At 35.8% G+C, this 25,369-nt stretch overlaps 1 protein-coding gene across 8 annotated transcripts in view; it reads left to right on the top strand.

The window, feature by feature from the left end:
- Positions 1-858: 858 nt before the first annotated feature.
- The window catches only part of CEP135 (centrosomal protein 135), a 34,189-nt gene continuing 9,678 nt past the window's right edge, over positions 859-25,369 (top strand). For 4 of the 8 annotated variants that reach the window (XR_015803092.1, XR_015803093.1, XM_088163393.1 and 1 more), the window contains exons 1-21: positions 859-966; positions 4,320-4,933; positions 6,052-6,215; positions 7,201-7,391; positions 7,909-8,076; positions 9,444-9,585; positions 9,998-10,082; positions 11,063-11,191; positions 12,306-12,521; positions 13,080-13,145; positions 14,151-14,301; positions 15,210-15,403; positions 15,861-16,004; positions 16,509-16,652; positions 18,439-18,516; positions 18,675-18,826; positions 20,643-20,758; positions 20,829-20,983; positions 21,422-21,477; positions 22,449-22,617; positions 24,517-24,627. Coding sequence is in view for 6 of the 8 variants with exons in the window: in XM_088163393.1 (XP_088019519.1) it covers positions 6,103-6,215; positions 7,201-7,391; positions 7,909-8,076; positions 9,444-9,585; positions 9,998-10,082; positions 11,063-11,191; positions 12,306-12,521; positions 13,080-13,145; positions 14,151-14,301; positions 15,210-15,403; positions 15,861-16,004; positions 16,509-16,652; positions 18,439-18,516; positions 18,675-18,826; positions 20,643-20,758; positions 20,829-20,983; positions 21,422-21,477; positions 22,449-22,617; positions 24,517-24,627 (2,580 nt within the window). In the remaining 2 variants the exon portion in view is untranslated. Of the gene's footprint in view, positions 967-4,319; positions 4,934-6,025; positions 6,216-7,200; positions 7,392-7,908; positions 8,077-9,443; positions 9,586-9,997; positions 10,083-11,062; positions 11,192-12,305; positions 12,522-13,079; positions 13,146-14,150; positions 14,302-15,209; positions 15,404-15,860; positions 16,005-16,508; positions 16,653-18,438; positions 18,517-18,674; positions 18,827-20,642; positions 20,759-20,828; positions 20,984-21,421; positions 21,478-22,448; positions 22,618-24,516; positions 24,628-25,369 lie in introns of all 8 variants that reach the window. The other 4 variants (XM_014873420.2, XM_088163394.1, XM_014873423.2 and 1 more) reach the window with 4 other exon arrangements.

Here is a 25,369-nt window from a genome sequence, read left to right on the forward strand (position 1 = left end):
TTGTCTTGGTTTTTGATGAACTATTTACTTTTCAATTCTGTCTCACTCCTCCTGGAGCTTCAGCTGCCGGGGTAGGTTTTCTGTACAGCTTGGTGAAATTGCCAAGTTGTTGGATAGAGATGGGGTGTGTAAATAGGATAGAAACAGGTGAAACAAACATGTAGACAGAGGTAAAATGCTTTTTGAGAGACCAAGGCAAGAATAAAAAACCAAACAAACCAGTATGAATGTGAGTTTTTTCCTCTGGGTTTTGTAACAAACTTGCTAGATGGGAACTCAGGAACATTGCAACACTGGATTTCACAGATTCATAGAATTGCTTGTGTTGGAAGGGACCTTAATGATCCTCTAGTTCCAACCGCCTTCCATAGGCAGGGACACTTCTCAGTACACCAAATTGCTCGACAGCCCATTTAGCCTGGCCTTGAACACTCAGGAGTGACGCATCTACAGCTTCTCTGGGCAATCTGTTCAGCGTCCCACTGCCCTTACAGTAAGAGCTTCCTCCTCCTATCCTGGCTAAACCTGCTCTTCTTTCACTCTGAACCCTTTGCCCCTTCTCCTCTCACTACATGCCCATGGAAAACATCCCTCTCCGTCTTCCTTGGAGGCTCTCGGGGCCGGGCTGTCGGCACGGGCAGCTCCGTCTGCTCACGGGCGAAGCCGCTTGTAGCGATTCTACCGGCGCCGCGGCCCGGACAGCAGGAAGCGTTCTGTCCGCCGCGCGAGGGCTGCTGGGGCGGGCCGGGAAGAAGGGGCGGGCCGGGAAGGGGCGGGCCGGGAAGAAGGGGCGGGCCGGGAAGGGGCGGATAGGGAAGGCCGGGCCCAGGCAGGCGCGTCCCTCCGTTGCTGCGGTGACGGGCCGGAAGCGGCCGCTGCTCCGCGCGCCATTTTCAAAGGATTTCAAACGCTGGGGCATCGTGGCCGGCCCGGAGGCGCCCCGCTCGCCGGTGCCTGCTTTTAGTGGTAAGTGTAGGGGAAAAATGGCATAAACCTGTTTGGAAAGGGGCAGAGCGCCCCTCTGTAGGTACAGATCGGGGTTGCGGGAAGGTCTGCAAAGCTTCCAGTTTAGGGAGACGGGTGATGAGCAGGCTCATAGTCGAAAGAGTTTTCTTGTGCTGTAGTGGGAACTTACAGGATATGGTGACAGGCTGCCCAGGGAGGTTGTGCAGTCTTGCTCTCTGGAGACATTCCAAACCCAGCTGGACGCGTTCCTGTCACTTGCTCCAGGTGACCCTGCCTTGACTAGATGATCTCCGGAGCTGCCTTCCAAGCCTAACCATTCTGGCATTCCGTGACACTTTAGCGAAGAAATCTGGTTTTGTCCATAGTGATTTCTTTGTGTTCAACGCTTAGCAATGTCGTTTTGTCGTCCACATAGCTCAATGACTGCATTGTTTCTTCCATGACCGAGATCCACCTTTGCTCTGCTTTTTTATTATTACATTTTCTTATTAATAACACAAGTATTGCATCTGCAACAGTTCTTAACATGTACTCACCATCAATTTTGCTGTGTCGTTCTCTGAATAGAAGGAGGACTCCAGTCTGCTAATCTAATACCTATAAACATTGCTTCTTTCACACAGTTTTATGCCACTTGATTCTCTACTTAAAGCCTAGAGCAGCTGGATATGAGGTTCCACTATTGCCCATCTTTCACATCAAGGTTCAATTTTAGACACTGGTGACTTAAAACAGTAGGAAACAGTTCTTAGGTGCTACATATTTCTGTTACATAAGCATTTATATCTACAAAAGACTGCTCACAGTCATCCAGACGTGTCATAAAATGAAGCATGTGAATGTTGTCACCTTCAGCAGTCTTCATTAGCAAAGGGGGAGGAAAAAATGAGGCTGTTGGCTCTGAATACTCTTCAGCAAGCAACTGAGAGATGTAATCATTTAGACATATTAATAAATCCTGTTTAGTAAATGGCTGATTTAAAGTACTGTTCATTTTTCTCTTTTCTATTTTCATCGAAAATGGAAATTTTATTTTCGTCACAGCACTAAATTGCAAGAAATATTTAGACGATAAATGATGTGAACTATTTATGCAACTAATGTAGCCTATCTAATGGGAAATATCAAAGCTGCTAAGAGTGCTTTCCAGTACTTTGCAAACTTACATACATCTTGTAGGTGTGACATACCTTTCATCAGGACTCAGCTGTAATTCTCAAAAGTACTAAGCTTCTTTAAAGAAAAGCATAATCTGCATTGTATTGACTGAGTGCAAATAATGTAGAAAACTTGGATTTCCAAAAAAGCTTTTTGAGAAGGTTCTTTACCAAATGCTTTTAAGAAAGCAGATCTCTGTTAGAAATGGAGAAAATAAGCTAGTGGTTAAAATAGAGAGTAGAAAGTACTACCTTACAGTGAATGTGCAGAAGATTGTCTGCTGTGTAAGATTTACTAATGATCTGAAGGAATGGGTTAAACAGCATGGGACAAAATTTGTCATTTTATAGACATGTTACATGCAATCTCAAGGGTTGCAGAAGAATTTCACTGGACTGAGTAATAAAGTATTAACACTAATTAAAGAATAGTGTTAAAGGCGAAGTGATACATTCTGTGGTCTAAAATGGCAGCAACTGCTCAGAAAGATGCATCACTGTGAATGCATCTAATCTACGCTTTAGAGCAAACAAACACTAAGTGCCCTGGTTTCAGCTGAGATAAGTTTGTTTCCTTCCTAGTAGCCAGTTCAGTGTTGTGTTTTGGATTCAGCATGAGAATAATGTTGATAACACTGGTGTTTTGGTTGTTGCTAAGTAGTGCTTGCTCTCAGCAAAGGACTTCTCAGTGCCAGTGAGGAGCTGCACAGAAAGCCAGGAAGGAACACAGCCAGGACAGATGATCTGAGCTGGTCAAAGGGGTATTCCACATCCTAGAACTTCATGCCCAGTATATAAACTGGGTAAGTTACCCAGAGCAGGGCTGATTCTGGTTTGGGGACAGGCTGGACATCAGTCATCAAGTGGGGAGCAATTGTGCTGTGCATCTCCTGGGTTTTATCAACCTTTCTTGTTCTTCTTCTTATTGTTATCATTGTGATTGTATTTTGTTTCAAGTATTAAACTATTCCTATGGCAATCCACAAGTTTTGCCTTTTTTTCCCCTGATTCTCCTCTTCATCCCTATGCAAGGGGGGCAGTAAGCAAACCAACTGTGTGGTGCTTGGTTGCAAGCTGGGGTCAAGCCATGACAAACATTGATCAGTAATGTGAAAGAGTGGGTTAAACAGCAGGGGACGAAATTTGCTCATTATGTGGACATGTTAAGTGCAGTCCAAGGGTGTCAGAAGAATTTCACTGGACTGAGTAATGATGCCAGAGTTAAGGAGCAGTGTTAGTAAAGGCAAAGTGATACATGCTGTGGTCTCTAAGTGGTAGCAGCCACTCAGTGAGAGGTGTCACTGTGAATGCATCTAATCGATGCTTTGGAGCCATCAAAAAGGCAAATGGTAAGTTAGAAACCAATATGAATAGTGAAGGCTACAGCCAAGCATCTCTATGGCTGCTCAGAGAAAGGTCAGTCAGGTGCTGTTATAATGATTTCAGTCCAACTTTAGGCCTTCCAGGCCCTGCATTATAGCCTTATATGAAGAATATGTATGTAGGAGTAAGATTTGACTCGTGTTTTTTAGTTTTTATACTCTTGCTGTGGCAACTGTCAAGAGACGCAGGATGTTGTGTCAGACAGGTCTTGGATTCAGCTGAATCTATGCATTTCATATATTGATTTTATATTCCCAGAAAAACAAATTTTCCTCATGTAGAAGTTACTACATACTTTTTCATGCCATGGTAAGACTAGTGGTAGACTAAGTTTAGGATATGAGATTTAAATTATGGTTGTGTGTAATGGCAGAGGTCTGGAATTACTGGCATATAATTTCTTTCCAACTAAGGGTGTATGACAATTATTGTCTTTGAAGACTCTAATATCTATGTTAAGTTCTCCGAAATAACAATCTCAATTCTTATATTCATTCCAAGATGCCTTTTGGACCTATACTACATCTGTTCATATCCTGGGCTTATTGTGGCTCAGATGTGGCTCTAGGGAATATAAGCTAATACCCTTTCTGGATTGATTCCAGTGGTAATAATGAGTTAAATTAAAAATTTCAGTTTTTAGGAAGGAGGGTGATTCAACCAGCAATTTATCAGTACTTCTCAATATTGGATTATGTTTAGGTTACTATACCTTAAATGCCCATTGCAGGGATTTAGTAAGATTATATATTATATATTTCCTAGCCACAGTTACTGAAGTGCTAACATATATCCATTTATTTTTCTTTGCAGTTACTGCAGAAAAACTCTCTTCCTGTACAAGCTGTGACACGATTTTGTTCATGATATTTCTTCTGTAAAACTTTCTCAATTCAACTATGAAAAAAATATTTGCTCTTTCTAAAACACAAGGTTTTAAACAAATCTGATGAACTATTTTAAGGTAATTTATTATTTTTAACTGATACAAATCTTCTTAAGGAAAAGGTGAGCTCAGGAGTTACCAGTTTTCTTCTATAGTAATATAAAATATATTCCTGAGACTCATTCTAGACATAGTAACACAATCACACTTTTCCTGAATTCAACACCGAATCTTCAGCTTTAATGCAGAAGTACCAAGAACTTGTTACTTTAATCTTTGGCTATCAGAGGAGTATGAAGAGCATTTACTACCCATCAGGACCTTGACTTCCACTTAGTACACTGGTGGAAAGAAAGTGTGCCACTGCCTCCTTCATCGCCCCCAGCACAGCATATAAGAGATTGTTGGTCATGCCATTCCTTAGTTAATATTCCAACAACTTGAACTTCTTCAAGCAAATATTTTTGGTAGTACCCAGAGCAGATGCCGTGCTTGTGAGACTGGTGATTCTCATCTACAGAGCAGTACTCAGCAACCACAGGTCTGTTGCTAGACTTCTTTTGTAGCGTTCTAATAAAATGAGATGAAATCTTAACTTTCCAGAATTAGATATGAGAGAAGCATGCACATTTTACTCACTTTATTATTAATAATAAATTTTATTTTCAAATACCTGCATGTATTAATTTAATATCTTTTTAAAATCTGGAGGATTGTGATCATAGTTTGGGTGATCTCTATATTCTTTTCTTTTCATATGAGATGCAAACAACACCTCCTTGAATTAGTAGTTTGGCTGCTGAGGTCTTTGAAGCCAATAAGTTAATACTGAAACTTCTGAGAAAATGTGAGGGAAGATGCTTCACAGAAATAACTACTTTTAAAAAATATTTCTAACTATTGAACAGATGTTTTCACAGATTAAGAAACATAAGCTTTAGTACTTGATTTGTCTTCTCATTCTGTGTCTAAATTCAGAAGGACATAATGATGTAAAAGTTCTTCTTAACTCAAATGTACTTGGAAAAAACAAAATTATCATTTGGGTTCAGACGCAGTAATGCTGATCCAGTCCCCTTTAAATCAGTTTAGTAATAAAAAGGTAACTAATCAGTCAATTGAAAAAACCCCAGCTCTCTGATCCTTGAACTGTATTTTCCAGGAAACTGTGCAAGCATGACTACAGTGCACCAGTATTTTTTCTCTTTGCTATTTTCTATCATAGAATATAGATATTGAAAGTTAATCTGTCTTTAACATTTTACACATTTTATGCAATTTTTGAAATGGTTGGCATAAATTCTATTAAGTACTGGCTTATAAACTTTGAAAGTAAGATTTATGTATGAAAGAAAAAAGTTTGAGTTTTTCAGAGTAATCTGTAAATTTGTATTGTGTAAGATACAATGATGACCGTGATTCAAAAAAATCAGAATATAATGAGAAAGCTAACTGCCAAGGCAAATATTTATTTTTAAAGGTATATCTAAATATGTTTAAAACTTTTCAGTTGCAGTGATTCTGTTTTGATTTACTTAAATTCTTAGGACATGCTTATGCACTGTATTTCCTAAAGAATAAAAATGTTTCTTCCATGACTTTTTTTCTATATTTTTCCTTCTCTGGAGAATAGATGCTATAGCCAACAGTCTTTTGCAGGGGTCCTGTTTTTCTTGACTGTGACCAAAGCAGCTTTGAGGTGTGTTTACAATGAGCGCAAATGCAGAGCGAAGGTTCGTTAATCTCAGGAAACGTCTGGATCAGCTGGGCTATCGGCACCCACTGGGAGTGGACAGTTTACCTTTGGTGGAAAAGCTTTTCAGGTATTCAAAAGGAGATTCATTAAAAAATCGTAATCATGCAGTAGGTATTGTTTGATTTTTGACATGTAAGGAAGAAGGCTTAATCTGAAGATTTTCTAGCAGTGTTATTTCAGAGCTAACATTAAGTTCCAGTGTCTGATGGGTTTGCTTAAATGATGGGAACATCTTAAGATTGAATTTAATTTACTAAAATTGCTTCTAAGGATCTATGGCATAGGAAAATTCAATTTTTCTAACCTCGTAAGAGAGCCAAGATTAGTCACTATTGACAGGTGCTTAAAAGGACACACTCTTATAATTGGTTGTATAAACCAGGCAACTGGTTGTTGCCTGTTCTGCAACTTAAAATAAAACATTCACATCTCCATTTATTATGGCCTCATTTAGAGAATTTTAAGTTTGTTGTCTCTGCCCCTTTTACAAGACACATAGCAGAAAAAACCCAGAAAATTGCAGATTTCCTTGTTACTACATCTGCCTTTTTTTGGCTTTGATATTATTAAGAGCATAGTAATTTCCCTAGTAATCCAGTTATATTTGACTAAACACGCAAATGTAACTATTCTGGTTCTCTTGCTCTCTAGTATGTAATACAGATGGAAGAACCATAGGTAGGCAAATATGGAGTAATCTATCTTCAATGTTAAGTCTCATTCATGTTTCTGCCACGTAGGTTTACTCTCTCCATCACTAGCTTTGATACTTATCAGATGTAAACTCCTGATATGCTTTGCAACTGTTATGTTTTCTCTTTTTTTGGCGTTTTCTTTTGTCCTGTTCTTTCCCATTTACTGGGTTTTTTAAATAAATGGTTCCTATCTTTCAGTTTTTTCTTCCGTGCCATGAATTTTTGTTGCCTTTGTTTGAACTCATTTGTTCCCCCTTTTGGGGAAAGGGTTTTGTTTCTTAGGTCATAATAAAAATTTGCATCTGCAGTGTGAAGGCTGGTAACATTGCTAACACATCTGATGCTCCTTTATCCTAGTGACTTAGTTCATACAACTGAGAGCTTGCGCAGAGCAAAGTTATCTTCTGGAAAAACGGAGAAAGAATGCAGCAATTATGATACTATTTTGGAGCCTTATAAAATAGAGAATGCTAGACTTACCAGGGAAAATAATGATCTGCATTTAGAAATATTAAAACTGAAAGAGCAGTCTGATCGTCGTGTTAAAGGTAATATACAAATGATGATTTAAAAATTTTTTTTTTTTTAATCCTTCCATGCCAAAATGAAATTGTGTCTAAATCCTTGATCTGCAGATTCTTTTACCTGTACTTTTAAGTGAACGTGAGTGGTCATGGAGTTTGGTGCCTTTAATGAATTAAGATTCATGCTCAGACATTTCTTCTTCACTCGAAAAACTTTGGAAGTTCTGCAAATTATCGTTTTAATTAGATATGAGGATGTTAGAAATCTTAACGTATACTTTCATACCTTGAAATGGTATTTTTTAATTGAAAATTAAGTACTGCTAGTAAGCATGCCTTTGTTCCACAATGGGTGTTTATTTGTAAAACATATATAAATATATATTTTTGTATGTTTGTTAAAGTATGCACAAATGTATGTATATTTGATAATTTTATGCTATGGAAAATGAATATAGGATTTTCTTTATGCTTATTTTGGTGCTGCTAGGAAAAATAATAGTGAATAAGAGAGATAATACTGCTTTTCTCTCCCTTGAAGATTTGAAAGCTTCCTTAAGGCGGATTGAACATGAAACATCTGACTTGAAATTTTTGAATAACCAGTATATACATAAAATTAAAGTGCTAGAAAAAGAGGCCAAAGCCAAGACTGAAAAAATTCAGCAGCTTCAGGAGAAGAATCTGCAAGCAGTGGTGCAAACGCCTGGTGAGTGTAAATAATGACAGATATTTCAACTTTTTTCTGGGCTTTTTTGGATCTTCAGGACACAACATATTTTCTTCTAGTAAGAGTAGTTACTGTAGTAAAATATCCAGTAGAGTAACATTACCCTTTGAAAGTTTGGGCTCTGAATTCTGTCATTTCTCTGTATGAAGTTTCATTAGGTCATCAGTTGTGTTAGGGACAAATTGGAATGCAAACTTAGATTCAACAGAAGACTAAGTTAAAATGTGACTAGAAAGCACTATTAATCAACTATTAATCAGGCTATTTCTTTTATTGCTGCACCTCATTAAGAGGCAGATTGACACTTGCATATTTTTGACAAGTAATTGATGTGTAAGTGACAAATCCAGATTTTTGGAAACAAGATCTAAATATAGCAAGATGCAAAATATGTCTGCAATTATTCCAATCCTCTATAAGCTTACAATATTTAAAGGATCTTTTAATAACTTAAAATGTTCTAGATGTTACTTTCAGGTTAATTTATTTCTCCAGGGTTTCCTTTTTCTTAATTTTTTTAAGCTAAGGGATATAGAATTATTTTGTGAAATTTTGAAAATGTCCTTTTTTTCCAAGTCATTGAACTATATATGCACTTTTGGCATTTGAGAAAAATCAATAGATAGCTAGGAAAAATTAAATTTCCTCTTTATTTTTCCATACATTTCTGCACTTCATGTTCTTTGCTTCAAAGATGACGTGTTAGGCATTTGTCTGTCTTTCTGCATACTTGCCCCTTGGTCACCAGTCTTCTAGGATTTTTCTGTACTACATCATCCAATATTGCATGTTCTTCATATGATAAAGAGGAAATGTTCTATCTGCAAATAATACTGTATTCTGCTTTTTCCTAAATATGTTATCATTCAAGCTAATAGCATACTCTGCTTGATAAGCAGTAGGATATGATATTCACTGAAATGAGCACAGTAGTAGAAGGTATAAAAATATTACTAAACAATGCAAAGGTTAGTTCAGTCATAAAATACCCTTTAAATACGAAAACCAAATGCCTTTTGTGGTGTTTTGACTCAGCTGTTTTAGTGAGCTAGATCACTAATAGCTTCAACAAGTTTAAGCTATAGAATATTTGGGATCTTAAACACTGGGGAAAATTACTTACACTAAACTTTCTGTGTTTCATTATTATAATAGTGAACTTTGGCACAATTGCAATGGCGTTGTCTAGAATATGTGAATTTTATCAGCTTATTGCAGAAGGATTAAAATGGTGAAACGCTCCCGTTCTGAAGCAGTGGAATAAATAGGAAGATTAATTTTGTATTGAAGAAGATGGCTCCCTTGCTTTAGCTCCAAGTAATATGCCTCTGGGTGTGGGCTTTTAGGTGGCAAGAAGAAAAGCATTCCCTTCAGGCGGCAGCGCATGCAGATCGACCAGCTGGTGCCCCCATCAGGTGTCAGTGCCTACCCAGTGCCTCAGCCAGAGGACCCTTACATCGCAGACCTTCTCCAGGTGGCTGATAATCGGTGAGCCCAAGAGCTGTTTCACTTTGCAGTGTAGGTGTGGCTTTGATTCTCACTGTCTTACTCCTTTTGATTGATAAGTTAAATTAATCTTCCCCTACTTGAGTCCCTCATGGTGACAGCAGGTGGTAGATGGTCTCCCTGTCTTTATCTTGACCCATAAGCTTTTTCATCTTTTCTCCCCCATCCTGTTGAGGAAGGGAAGTAATAGAGCATCTGGGTGGGGGACTGACAGCCAGACAGTCAACCTGCTACAATATCTCAAACAAGAGTTTCTGCATTAATATTTTGCATGAGCAAAACTGTTTCTCTGTGAAATATTTGCGTTCAGGAGCAAAGATAAAATGCTACTGTTGAATTGTGTACATACAATTTTTCTATGAATTCACATAAAAAATGTAGCGCTGCATTTCAGAATTCAAGAGCTGCAGTCAGAAGTAACAGAGTTACAGGAAAAACTGGAAACATCTGAAAGGGGAATAAAAAATTATAGCAAACAGGTATGTTTATATCATCAGTAGTAGTGGTATTGTTTTATTATTAATATTAATATAATTGCTATTATATAGGTATCATAGCCATGGCAATGGCCTTGGTTTCTTAAAAACCTTCTTGGGAATGCTTTGTAGAGCTTGTGAAATATAATTATTCTAACTTGCCTATGTTGAGTAGTTTCTCTCCTCTGGTTTTGGAGACAACAGCAGTGACAAAACACTTGGCCAGTGGTTTTGCTGATAAATTTTGTCAGTTGAAATTACATTAAATTAGCTAAATTTGACAATCACAAATATAATTTGTCTGCATTTTTTAGTGCGTAAGTGTTAACTTGTCCAAAATAGTAATTTGATTTACATTTATCTTAGGATAATTTTTTCACTGCTTGGACTGGTTATATTTTTAAAATTTTTGACAGTTAATTTATGAACAACAGATTTTACAATGTTTTGATAAGAGTGGATTGTAAGATATGTACAATCTTCAAGTAATGGAATTGCATCAAATGTTCATACGTTATGTCTTTCAAAATCTAGGGATTGGTGGACACTGTTGTTTTTCTTTTTCTTTCAAATCTTAGTTTTCCTCTTCCAATATTTTCTTTTTTCCAGTGACTGGAATAATCACTGAGTTAGCTTACTTAGAAATCTTTTCCCTAACTTTTAAGTGCTAGCCTCAATTAAGTTGTAGCATTATCTTCACTTTAAATTAAAATTGCTTGGTTTTTTCAAGAATGTAATCTAATAGGAACTGTTTCATTTTTTCCTTACAAATTGTGTTTAATTAATTTATTTCTCTTTCAAAGCTGTAACTTTTTCAGAAGAACTGAAAATTAAAAAAAAAAATACAAGACAGAAATTGCATTTTTAGTTGCATATCTTTTTACTGAATGTTATGTGGGTTTAAATGAAAATGAAATTTATTTAAATGAAGGGTCTATTAATGGTGCACAATGATACCAGAGCATTTCTTTTCTCCTTCAAAGGTTGAGATAAGAGACAAAGAAATCGAGCGCTTAACGCTGGCATTGGATGGTGGGCGTTCTCATGAGGTTCTCTCTCTGGAATCAAGAACTAAAAGTAATGAGAAGCTTATTTCCCACTTGAATTTACAGGTAATTAATTTATTACAGTTGTTTAGTCAAACCTAAAAACTTAGCGATCTAAAAAAAATCTACAAAACTTCTAGCTCTTCAAAAATCACTATAGATTTAAAAACAGTCGATGTCTTTTTAGGTGGCAATATTTCCTGTCTAAGGAAAATTCATTTCCTATTTTAAAAGTCTGTCTGAAAGGTTTTGGTAAAGAATTCAATGAACTCATATTTGTACATAGTATGTTAATCTGAAAGTATTCAGCAAATTTTTGTATGACGCACTGTTTTCAGCAAGTTTGAAAATCCTTTTATTTAGTTAGAAAGTTATCACATGTGCCATTTATGCTTTAGAAGGTAACAGTGGTATATGTAATTATGATAAGGAGTAACCCTGTAGATATACTCATGAGAAATGGATTTCAAATGGTCCCCACCTTCACTCCAACACAAACTTGTGAGTAAAGGGTAAGCTTAGGATAAAGGTGTTTTTGTTTACTGTGTGTATTAGCATGCACTCAATACTGGTCTCTGAATGAGAATTTAAAGATGGACTGGAGTACAGATCAAGTAAAGCCCATCTCTGGTTTTATACCATCAATTCTCAGGTTTTTCTCACGTGGGTTAGATGTTTTATGTACTGATTGTGCATGATGTACAGTGGCATGGGAGCTATGTTGAAGAGTTTATTAGTTTAGGTTCACTGCTGCAAAAATACAGAATGAGCTATGACTTGGAAGCAGGACAGCTGTGCTCAGTGATCCTGAATTAGTAAGCCATGATGAATACAAATCGATTGTACAGGGACTGAGCCCAGAGCTGCATGAAACTGGTTTTGCACCGTCAAGACTATTTTCTCAGGCTTGGTCCCCATATACCACTTCTATTTGACAAGAAATGAATGTATGGTTCTCTTTAGATAGCAGTATTCATGACTATGAGAGAGCTCATGACACGGTATTTATTCTTCAGGTTGATAAGCATTAAGTTCTAAAAATAGAAAATCTTGCCACTTTTAACAGAATATCACTTTTTTACTTTGGATGTAGAGATACCGTATTTCAGAAGGTTGGGAGGAACTTTTGCTACCTAATTCAACAATGCATATTAATATTTTAATGAAAAATGTCTTTCAGGTTGAGTATCTTCAGCAAAGAAACAAAGAACTTGAAAATCGCATTCAAGATCTCTTGGACACTAAACAAAATGTGACTAGTGAGGTAGTGGATTTAAGCAATAAGAATGAAGAACTGTGTCAAGAGCTGAATGAAATAGATCACTTGGCACAGCAGTTGGAAAGACACAAAGAAATAGTGCTTGAGACTGCAGATAAGGAAATAGGAGAAGCAAAGGTAATCACTAACGTGTCACAGAGTGAAGGATCTGCTCCATTTTACTTGGCTTTGTATCTTCTGATTGCAATGAGAGACTTATTGGCTTGTGAAAGGAAGATTGAAAAGATTTTTTTCCAGTTTTCTTAACATTACACTGAATTTCTCAAAGTGGATTAAACACAGCAATTTTGTCTCTTTACTGTATTAGGTTGAGATGATTTTAGTTAAGGGGAAATGTGTCTTTTTTCTTCTATTAGCTTAGTATGAAGTAAAATGCTGCAGTACTTAATGCTATTGCTAGGTAATGCATATTTACAACAGCAGTGCATATATTTGGAGGGTTTTTTCCTATGAGTCATGCAGTGATTCATTTAGTCATTGTGCTCCAAAAGAGCATGGGTGTTTTTACCACAAATTTTTAGTGCTTTCAATTCATAGGAGCTTTACTACTTTATTACAAGGAACTAACTATACTTCATTTCTTGCCAAAGCAGTCTGCTTCCTTATCTTTTAACAAAGGGATTTTTGTCATTTTGAATAATAACTCTTAACATATAGGTTAATTTTGGTTGATAGAAAGAAATTGAAAGAAAAGTCAGTGAAATACAGGATCTACAGGAAACAATAACAAGGCTTAAATCAGTAAGTAAAAATATTTTCAGTTCTTGTTTGTACCATTTCTGTCATGCTGTCATCCATGGAATTGTTTCATTTATTATTAAAAAAAAATCAATTTAACAATTAACAAGTACCCTGAACATCTGATGTAAAAATTACTAATAAATAAATGAAAGAGCTAGAAAAGCTACATTATATTGTTGCAAAAATAAGTTGAAGGAAATCTCTGTAGACAGTATGGTTGACCATGTCCTTATTGTACATTTCCTTATTTCTGCTATATGAAGTTATAATTTCCATATGACACAATCATTTTTATCACAAATGAGTTATAGCATCCTAGAGGATTTTCATTGTTTAGAAACTACTTTTTCTCTTAATTGGGATGTGAAAAATTATCCAATACTTGGCTCACTCAGAAACAAAGCATTGGGCCCAGGTGAAAAACATTACTATTATCAATTCTTTGAAGACCAAACTCTTTCCAGGATATATAGCAACTTGTACATTAGCTGAGTGCAGTATTTTGTTTTATTCTATCTAGGGAACCTGCAATGAAAATAAAATGAAAATATGAAAATACTTAATTTTCAGGACATCAGATTATAGGAAAGGTGTGCCAAATAGGATTTGACTGGCTTCAGAGTTGCATTGACTGAGATGCTGTATTATAATGTACTTTAAAACCAACAATGTTACCAAATGCTGTTAAATTTATTTCTTGCTTTAGTTAATTTATTTCTTGCTTTAGTAGTTAATTTATTCCCCATGTTTGTATCCCACTATCTTACTGGTTGGTTTGCTTTTCTTGTTAGTGATTGCAAACCATGTAAAAAGTAATGCTTACTTAGATTTAATAAAATGTAATATAAATACAATGATGGCCTGCAACAAATGTTGAAGCGTAAAGCATCTAGGTCATCCAGAAGTAAACAGTCTTGTATATTAGAAGTTGAACAAAATGTTAATTTTTTCCCCAAGTGTCTCTATTGGCACGTCTAATTTTTATAATCATGCTTGTTACTTCAGGAGTTGTGCTCAGTTCAAAAAGATAATGAGAGACTGAATGAAGAGCTCTTTGGGAAGACCAGTGAAAAAGGGAATCTTGAGCTGTTATTAAACCAGCTTCAACAAGAGAAGCAAAGGCTGACAGAAAAAACAGAGAACTTAGAAAGAAAAGGTAAATCATCACACATAGATTCTTGGAAACTACCTTTCTGTTATTTTTGAAATAGAATTCTAAAAGACTTTTAATATATGTAAATTAAAAGAAGACAGTAGGTCTCCACTCATAGTTGAAGTGAAAACTCTTGTCATAGAAAGGTATTTTCGTTCTCTATGTGAGAGCTGAAAGTTGAGCTTTGTACTGTTGTCCTACAGGGCATCCATATCCTAATTCTGTGGCAGTTTCATACAAAGTAATTTCCAAAACTCTTCAGACTCTGTTTCTTGAGAGATTTATCCATTTAGATTTTGAAAACCTCCAGGGATGAAGATTCCACAACATGTCTAATGTTCTCTAGTTCTCAGAGTGAAATATTTTTCCCCATATTGTTTGTAAATGCTTGTAGCAATTAATTGCCACTGTTTCTTATTTACCTACTATGCACTTCTTTCTGTGAAGAAACTGGCTCCATGTTATCTGTGAGTCCCTCCTGGTACTGTCAGCATGCTTTTGGCTCTCCAGCTCTTCTCCAGGCTGAATAAACCCAGTTCCCTCAGCTGTTCCCCACAGAGCAAGACCAGCTTGCCGGGCTTGCCTTGGATTTAATTTATCCACATCTTTCTTTTTGTAGGGGGGCAAACCTTAAAACAGTGTTTGAAGTACAATCTCATGGGTGCTAAAAAAAGGGGAATAATCACATCTCTCAGTCTCTGTCAATACAGCCCAAGGTGCTGTGAGGCCTCTGTTGGTCTGATGCTACTCACTTGTGTTTAGCCTACTTTGGCCTTTAGAACTCTTTACATCCTTTTCAGCAGGATTGCTGCCTGGATGGTTGGTGGCAGTTAATCCATCCCAAATGCAAGCGTGTTTGAGGAAATTCGTGACTTCCCTATAGAGTTGTTTTTCTTTTTTTTTTTCTTCAGAACGAGAATTTGTCCTAGAAATCGAAAGAATGAGATTGGACTATGGTATTGCCCTAGGAGACAAATCTCCATCTCGCCTAGATGCATTTGTAAAGACCTTAGAAGATGACAGGGACTACTATAAGCGAGAATTGGACTATCTTCAGAAAATGATGAAACTAAGGCCTAGCCCAAGCCGCAGGACTGCAGAGAAGGTAAAGTTCTTGCTGTCAAGATAAGTGAAAAAAATACTGTAGAAACATTTAAGAAGCCATCAAATATATTTTCAAATTCAGTGGCATTAAATGACTGTAGTAGTTTCATTCTTAATGCAAAAAATCAACTGAAACTCCAATGAACTTGCCTTTTTCTTTCCTTGTCACATTTTACAGTAACACTGATTGCTTATTGATCAGCTTATTTGAAATAAATAGAACTAGATAATAATCAAAAAAAGGCTAAAATCTTATTGCTAGCTCCTTTGCTTTTGCTTTTTAACAGCTGGTTCTTGTTGTTTAGGTTACACCACCAGTGCCAGCCTTTTTCTTGTGATTAAAATTATTTCAAATATATTGTTTATGTACTACTAATAGGAGGAGTTATTTTCTGGTATTATTTTTTCAGTTGTTTTAATTAGCAAATTTTAACATAAATTTATTGATCACTTTTCAGAGTGAAGAGCTTAAATCAGTCACCAGAGAAAGAGATGAGCTGAGGTCTGTGTTAGACAGATTTGAAAAACACATGATAGAAATTCAGTCCAATGTCAAATTATTGACTGCAGAAAGAGATAGATTAAATGTTCTTTATGAGCAGGTAAGAAGAAATTTTATATCGTTAACATTGAAATAACCAGTTTATGCTTCTTGTACTGTTGGTTATTTAAAATGAAAAACCTAGTAGAACACAACCAAGACTAATATAATACATACTAGTTTTATTACTTGTTAATAAAATTATGTATTCTAGTTAGTTTATTAACTTGAAAGCTATTAAAAGGTGTTGTACTGGGATTTTGAAATTATAGACATCGGGAAAAAATCAATAGAATGCATGAGAAAGTTGTGTAAAGATACAGCAAGGAAACAAGAAAGGAGTAGTTAACTGATAAGAGAACAGTGAAGTTAGGCTATACCTGGGTAAAAGAATAATGATTATTTTGACAGTGTAAGTCATGCCACTGAGTGACATAGGGAATATGTTTTAATTATCTAGGGAAAAATAAGACTATAATAGGACTTCTGTTGTAATTATAGCATTTTGTTAGTCTGTGCACTATATTGCAGTCCATGTATGCTAACAAACTATAATCTTTGAAAGTCTCAGAGTGAATTGAGCAGATTGAGAAGAGAAGCAAAACACAATTTAGTTTCTCAAAGTCAAATGGAAGAAGAAAGAGACATTGCACTGACTGACTTTAGAATACTAATGGCAGAAAAAGAAAGTCTTGGAGAAAAATTAAAGGTGAGCTTTTATGAAAAGGCTTATACAATAATGCTGTGTTTGTGTTTGTCAGTTCCCCTTTTCAATAACTTTTGATTTCAAACTCACTTGAGAGCTCAATGAATTATATTGTTATTGAATATCTATTATTATTAATATAGTTGTATTGTTACTATTATTGTTATGAATTACCAAGTTTTCCTGTAAACACAGTCCCAAGCTGGGAGCAGGGGTAGAGGAACATGCTTTAAAGTATTTAATGGCAAATATATCATCACTTTGTGTGGGAGACCTAGATATGGAGGCCCAGCCACAGAATACTTTTTGCTTATGCACTACTTTGAAGATGCTTGTGTGTCATTTTTGTGGAAGAAATCATGCACTTCATTCACAATAGAGAAGCAACAATATATTTTATTCGCTTAAGGCAATGAGTTTCAAAAATTCACTGGTAAATGCAATGGTGGTTTAACAAGATTTGATGGTAAGGTACATTTGAGTATTTGCTGTAGAGAGGCCAAGGTCAGATGAAACTGTCAGGGAGACTCTCCCATTGAGTCATGAAGTTTAAAAGGGTCTTCTTGCCTTCCAAACTCCTCAGAGAAGTGTGACTGGATCCATATTTGGTCAATAGTTTATGTCCAAAGGATTATAGCATTCTGTCATTTATATCACTTAGCTAACATTTCAGCATTCCAGTGCTCTCATTCCCAACTCATTTACTGTGTGATGCAGTAAGGATTCTCTCTGCCTAAACAAGTGACCTTCAGAAGCTTCCCAGCTCAGAGGGAAATCCTGGCATGCAGCCTGCTGCCATGCAGGAGAGCTCAGTGGGCCTTGGCCATCCACTATTCACGGACTGAGATGATGGACTTACATTTGCAGTATGATTCTATGTTTCCATGACCATGTGATGTCTGGTATTAATGTGCATTAATGTCTTATTTGGTTGTAGTCAAGAGTCTATGATTTCAGGAGATTTGTTTCCCTGACTTCTTTATTGGTCATTAATAAAATGTTTTAAAACTTTTTCAAAATTCAGAAATTTAAAATATCATTTTAATGAACTTATCTCAAGACAACATACATTAATAGTGACTGTACGATGAATGCTTCCATAGTTTGATTTTACTACCACAAAAATAAAGACCTGTTGTGTATCTGAATGCAGTGGCAGTAAATCTGACCTCTTTGCTTAAAGCATGTGCATGCAGTAGTAGAGATGTGCTTCCAGCTCCATCCTTTCTTCTTTTAGGTGACTACCAGTGTTTTATATGTGTGCCACTTTGAAATACATTTACAAACACACTAATCTAAGGCATGTTTAGGAATTTTGAGAGTTTCTTTCACTGCAGTGATGCACAGAAATCGGAATAGATAAGTAATTTTTAGAAGTTTCTTCATAGACTTAGGAAAAGGCCAGTTAGCTTTGTAATGTGCCTTACATATTGTAATTAATAATATTTGAATAAATTTATTTAAAATGTCTTAGGCAATAAGTTATACATGCATGCAACTTCGTGTAGTTCAGTAAACTCTACAACAACTCACAAATAATAATTTAGTTGGGATCAAATATAAATATACTGTTTAAAAAAAGTCAAAGAACCAAACCCAAAATCAGTGCTAATATTAAACTACAGTAATGTATTTTCAGAGAATATTCTGTAGTTTTACAGAGAGAGCTTTGCATTTGGTCATTCATCTAAGAATGTAAAGTTCGTGTTTCTCTGAAACTTGAAGCTTAAATTTCTCTGATTAAATCTAAAAATGTCTGTCTCGTTACATGTAATTTTATATTTCTCAGATGCATCAAGAAGCAGCAAACCATGAAAAATCAAAGCTGCAGCATGATATTTCAGAATTGGAGAATAATATTCAAGGAGTAAGTGCTTTTTTAGGAAGTAAGCTTTTATTATTTCTCAAGTAGGATAGACTGTTCCAGAAATTAATTTTAATATCTGTTTTCAACTCAAAAACAAAAAGCCAAGTTGTGATAGCTTTCTGCAATAATAACATTTGGTTATTTATTTTAAATTTCAGCTTCAGATTGAAAAGTGTGAACTAAGGACTACAGTCTCTATCCTGAAAGAAAGAATAAACTGTTTGGAAAATGAATTAAAACTGAAGTCAAGTAAACTTGCCCAGACTTCTGATGATTCTTCTCAATTTAAAGCTGAGATTTGCTCACTTCAGTAAGTCCAATACAAAATGTGGTGATCTTTTACAGATGCTAGAATAATTTTGTTTATTCTGTGTCTGTATAGCAGAATTGAATTCCTGGGAAAGACTATAATTATAAATATTTTAAAAATCACTTTGGTGCAGCTTGTATGTTAAGGAAAAGTAGGTCTAAGTAAGGAAAGTGCTGTGGTAGCTTTTCACAGCAAGCTTCTCCTGGACTTACCTGATGACCAGGTGTACTGATAATTTTTATGGCTCATTCTAGAATTGTTTCCTCTAATAACCATATTTTTTGTTTATGAATGTAGCAGAACTGAAAATTTCTAAAAGGATTCCCAAATGCTGTTTGTTCAAAAGAAGACAGATGCCTTTGCAAACTTCAGCAGTAGGACCTACAGTTTTGAGAACTGATACCTTATGATCTATAGACACAGTCTGTGAGGATTTGACCAGCTTGCTTAGAACTGGAGGATTCAAGTATCCTCATGTATTTGGAAGGCCTATTTAAACTTGCAGGATCATTGTGCTTTTTTAAACTTGTTTTAGTAAAAAGCTCCCATCAGCTGTCTAAATGTCATAGAACAAAAAAAGGCTTACAGAAAATGAAAACAAATTTGGGCAGAAATTTGAAAACAGAGATGGAAATGAGAATGCTGATGTAACAGATCATTACAGGATAGGTAATGCTGTAAATGACATTTTTTGGAGGTTTTACAAGAGAAACCAGGGTCTCTGTGGTATCCCCCATTCCCCACCTGATCAGTACCACACTGTACTCTGTAACAGCACAGCACTTGGGGGATTAGTAGGAAGAACTGAAGCTGAGCAGCAGGCCTTGCAGTTCATCTAATGCTCCCAATTGCACAGAGGACTCTTGGTAAAGCAGTTAGTGTACTTGTTGGTAAAATTGTGACAACAATCATAAAAATTAAAATTCTCGTTCGGTTTCTATAATTTCAGTGTAAAGCATTGATATTGCAAAAAGAAGAGGATGAGGAGTAGGGCTACAGTCATTTTAACATTTGGTTTTATTTTGTGTATGCTGGAAATGCTATGTTTGCCCCCTTGCTCTTTTCTTTCCCCCCTCTAAAGTTTCACTTTGAACTGGATGAAAGCAATCTTTATTGAGAGACATGCTGCATTCTGCATTGGTGAGGTTTTTAGGAATGAAAAGCTTCTCTAGCTTTTGTGGGATCCCACTTGAGAGGGATTTTTTTCTTGATCTGTTTCATAAATAATCCATTTAGTTACTTGGGAATTTTGTTTTGTGGGTTTTTTTTTCTTTCCTAAGTCACTTTGATATTTCTTTCCAAGAAAAACAGCTATATGATTTCAAATATCTTCCAGGCTCTTTATTTTTTAAAAGTAGGATCAAAACTGTAGCTGTCAATTTGGTTGCTTCTTAAAATGTGATGTAGCTGATAATCACAGCTATGAGCTACATATCAAAAACTTTATAAAGTGAGAGTCAAAATACAAATAACATTATGAAGAGTAACAGAAATCACAGGAGGTGAACGTTTCAGGTTAGCATGATTGCTCCACCAAGGTCCCATTGCTCCATTTTGCATTGCTGTTGAGGTGGACTTGCAGCCTCCTCAAAAAGTCCAGAGCAACCAAGTGGTGTTGGCCTCAGCAATCCTTAAGTCCTCCCTCTCCTCAAGGGAGAGAGGATGGTAATTTGGCACAACCCCATGCTGCTGGTTGGTGATACAACCCTGTCAGGAGGTTATATTGGAGCTGTTCCAGCACTTGAAGCAGCTTAAGAGCTGAAACTGAATCCAGAATAGGTCCCAAATGTCTTTCAACTGTATACTGATTTTCCAGGCTCTTAAATGACCAGCTCCAGAAGTCTGTTGAAGATTTACAGCACAGATTGTCTGTCAAAAAGGATGAACTGCAGACAGCTCATGAAGAAATTATAAAGCAGAAGGAGATAATAGGTAACATGTTACTATTTTTGTGCTTATTTCCTGTTTTTAAAATAGGAAGCACTTACTCTTTTGTTTTTAGATAGGTTAAACCAGAGGAGCACTTCACAGGATGAAGCAGTCAGTGTGCTGAGAAGTACAATTACTGTTTTGGACAAAGAAAAGGACAGTCTTCAAGAAACTGTAGATGAAAAAACAGAAAGAATTGCATGCTTAGATGACAACTTAGCTAACAGGGTATGTCCAGTAAAACTACTACTTTGCATTCCACCTGGGGATTTTTAAAGCAGTTATGTTTTAGGGAGACATTTTGTCTTGATGACAAAGTCTGTGCAGAGCATATAAACACTATGCTTGGACCCAATGCAGAGTCATTTGCCAAGTCTTTAATAATGAATGTGACTCTATTCCCCAAATACTCCAAGAAAATAATCATTTCTTTGCATTTTGCACGTGGATGAATTTATTGAGATATAAAGTACTAGCCTGAGGTGACAAAATCTATAGCTGGCTTCCATCAATGACAAGACAATCCTTTCTTGGTAAAGGAAAGAAACTTGGAAATTACTTATGGTGAAGAATTAAAATAAAGGTTTACATTAAAAGTTCTTTAACTGGAAGTATCCTCTTATGTTGCAATATAATACCTAATACAACTTTTGATTTTTTCCATAGGAAAAAACAATTGCTCATTTACGTTTAACTCTTTCTGAGCTGGAGTCCTCAACAGAGTAAGTAAGGAGTAGGATGACTTCTTTGGACGTTTTGTTTTATGTAGTAGCTTCAAAGTGAAAGTAGATAGCTATTTTAGTTATTTTGATGAAATTAAGTTAATTTTATTTGAGTCAAAAAGTGTATTGTGTTAAGGAAGATGTATACAACTTCTGGGGGACACTTCTGCAATTGTATTGCAGTCTGCTAAGAAACTGTTACAACGATCATTAATAATTGCTTCTCTGTATTAATTTCCCTAAACTGGTAACGTTTCCTAACTCTTGGTCAAGAAGTCCTTTTCTAGCACTCCACTAGATATTAGATTGACCTGGTTAAGATTCAGAGCTGAATTCTTAAGGATTTCTAATTCTTCTATCTTAAGATACCAGTACAGTCTTAATTAAAATGTATTTGTGTAGCTTTTAGTTGGGCTTCCTCTGATCTTTCATTCCTTCCTCTATTTAAGCATGACATTTTAAACTATAGCATCTTAAAAGCAAAAATTTAAACACCAATATTTAAATATTTGAAGACCAGTGTAACTGAATATTTGCTACATTGATGCATGAACTATATGTGACAAAAAATAATGCAAACGTTTACTTAAATTTATGGATATTTGTATTTCTATTTTTTTGTTTAATCTTTTCATTACTCTTTTGATAATTGTCCTTCAAGTGTAAATTATTTGTCTTCTTCCTTTATGGCTTATAAAATATGCAATTACCATAATCACTACCAAACACAGATAAATATAGGTGTCTGTAATAACTCTTTGTCTAATAAGATACATCTTACCAGATACATCTTCAAAACTGAAGATTTAATCCATCTTATTTCTGCATATTCACACTTTATATACTTGTTTTGCATTATATTTAGACTCAGTTTGTCATCATTCGGAGAGCAAGAATTTTATCTGATTATTTTCAGCACTATGTGGTATAGTATAAGAAGGGACAACTTTAATAATATTTTCACTTGACAGCCAGTTGCAGGGCATGCTGAGCAGCAGAGACCGTGAGATATCCAGCTTACATCGCCAGCTTGATACATCCCAGGTGGAGCTTGCAGAAATGGGAAGGGTGAAGGAAATGGCTCTGAAAGAAAACAGACGACTGCAGGATGACCTGGCTACAATGGCCAGAGAAAACCAGGTATAAGACAGTATGTGATACTGATGTATTATACCATTTGTGGCTTGCTTGCATCAAAACTGCTACATCCTCAATTTTGATTGGTGTGGTTAATTATTGGTATTTCTTGAGCGCTGGGATATTGAAAATCATTGGGCAGAAATTGTAAAAGCGATACTTAAGATACTTAAGTGTAGTTGATGCAGTGAGGGAGAAATAGGCAAGCTTTCAGTTTGGTAACTTCCTCAGATTAAAAAAGAAATCTAAATAAAATAAATCTAGGACTTTATTGCTTATAATACAATGAAATTATGTTAATTGGTTATATCACTTGGCAATTGGTATTTAATTGGTAAAGATTGAGTTTTATTATCTGTGAAAATGATTATTGAGAAAGAGAAACTCCAAAAACAGACATCAGATTATCAGGTGAAAGTGAGAGGGAGGGGAGGGGGATTGGTAGCACATCTGAATTTGTTCTGGTGTATGTTTCATTAATTTCATCCATCTAGTTTCCACGAAGCACTGGATTTATTGAGTGAGGTATGCCATATTTGAGCCTACGGTGTTGGAGAAATAATTAATTGGTTTTGTGCACCAGCTGGTTATTGCTGACCAAAAGCCTCCCAGCTCCAAGTGCATGACATGGATGTCCCTGTAGTATAGATTGTCTGTATGGACAATATATAACACGAATGTCCAGTGTTTTGTGAGGCAAGTAGCATCGTTTATAGGGCTGAGCATTAGAAAGTCTGTGTAGAGGGTATGTGAGAATTATCTTAAGAGCAAACCTGGAATTTTATTGCAACTCATTACATTCAATTTGTATAGCAAATACAAGTATTGCAGCTCCTCATGAGACTCAAATACCTTTTACAATTTTGATCCTGAGATACAAATGTTTGTCTGAATTCACTGTAAGTGCCAACACTAAAAACAATGCAGGCACTGTTAACTAAACCATTTATTTCAATTCCCCTCAGTCAACCCAGCTGAATCTGATGCCAGAGCATGTAATATAGCAACACATTTCAAGGAGGTGATGTAAGACCTTGAACAGTTCCTGCAAAACCTGTAGTGCAATATGTAAATATGTGAATGCATTATTGAAATTAGACCTGCTCTTCACAGGTGTCTAATAAGATGAAATATTGAATATTATCATAACGTGATGACAGTAGTTTTCCCAGTGTTTGGGAAGGCTACCACAGAGACAAGCAGACTGATTTTAGCATATGTTAACTAAGGCAGACAGTAAAAAGGCTAATGAACAGTAATGTACCACAAAAAGAAGAAGGGGAAGAAATAAGGCAGTATCCTTTACTTTCCCCACATTTGATCATGGAGATAGAAAAAGATATTTGTCGTTTTGGCTCTCTGGGCTAGAGGACTCAGAGAGAGATGAGAGCTGAACCTTAGAGGGACAGAATTAGCAGTTCAAATATCTCAAACAAATTCCATGGTGCATTTTTGATGTTTAGATATGATCTTAGTAGTACAAATAATTATTTTATCTTGCTTAACTTTAAAATAAATCTTATTTTGTTATGAAGTTGGCTTTCTGTTGATCTAAAACTTTCCTTTACTCAGGGATAGTGAATCTTAAGGGTGTAGAAATTCCAGCTCCCAACATCAGTTGCCAAATTTTCCAAAGATCAGTAGGGTGTGTGTCATCAGGGAAGCTGCATGTTTTGTGAACTGTGAGATAGTCATTGATTTTTGTGATTATTCTTGCCTGGAAACTCTTTGGTATATCTAAGGTGACAGGATATTTCTGAACCCAAAAATCCCAAAGAGCTTTATAAATAGAATAGAAAAAAATCTAGGGCATATGCAATTACTTTTATTTAATCTGATAGAATATTATATAGTAATTAATTTATTGCAAAGTACAATTTTGCCTTTATGCAATCTCTTTAGGCTATCAGTACCGAACTTGAAGATGCAATACGTGAAAAAGAAGAAATGAAAACCAGGGTTCATAGTTATATAACTGAAGTCTCCAGATTTGAGACCTTAATAGCTTCAAAGGTAAAAATATAATCTGTAGGCAGTCATTACTGCATTCAGTAAAACAAAGTAAGAATTGCATGGTTTGGGTGCTGTCCTCCCTGCCTGTCTCATTTACTTCTTTAATTTTTCCTTCTTTTCTCTGCGGTGTTTCAAGCTGCTAGCTGGGGACTCATATAACACCTTGTTAGAGCTGAAGCACTGATTAATTCTAGCACATCACAATTTCATCTGTTGCATTTCAGTTGGCCATAATGCTGGAGAATGACAAACTGTGAATGTTGCTTTGCTTTTTGGGTTTTTGACCAGGCAGTCAATAAAATGACGGGTACTGTTTCATGATTGTAGGCAGCAAGCAGCTTTTACAGTGATTTTAAGTATTTTACCTTTTTGGAAAAGAAAAAAAATTTTATCTGTTGTTCTGCATGAAAATGTAAAAGTTGTACTGTTAAAATAGTGCTCTGGTTAAATGTCCTTTATCTTGAAACTTGAATTCAAAAGTGTGATTTACGCGAGTTTAAACTTAAAATCATTTAAAACAAATAGGATTTGTGTCAAGACAATCTGAACTGGCAAATTTATCATGTGAGTTTGAATTTGGAAAAATAAGTTTTGATCTGACTTCAGCTTGCATGTCTAGATGAATGCATGTAAATTCAACCACATTTTACAAGTACAAACTGAAACATGGATCAAAAATTAAGGTCAGTTGTAGGTTAGTTTAGAGCTATCAATCTGAAATACTTGAAGTTTATTTTTTAAG

Source organism: Sturnus vulgaris, chromosome 4 (assembly GCF_052056855.1).
Source record: "Sturnus vulgaris isolate bStuVul1 chromosome 4, bStuVul1.hap1, whole genome shotgun sequence".
Lineage (NCBI taxonomy): Eukaryota > Metazoa > Chordata > Aves > Passeriformes > Sturnidae > Sturnus > Sturnus vulgaris.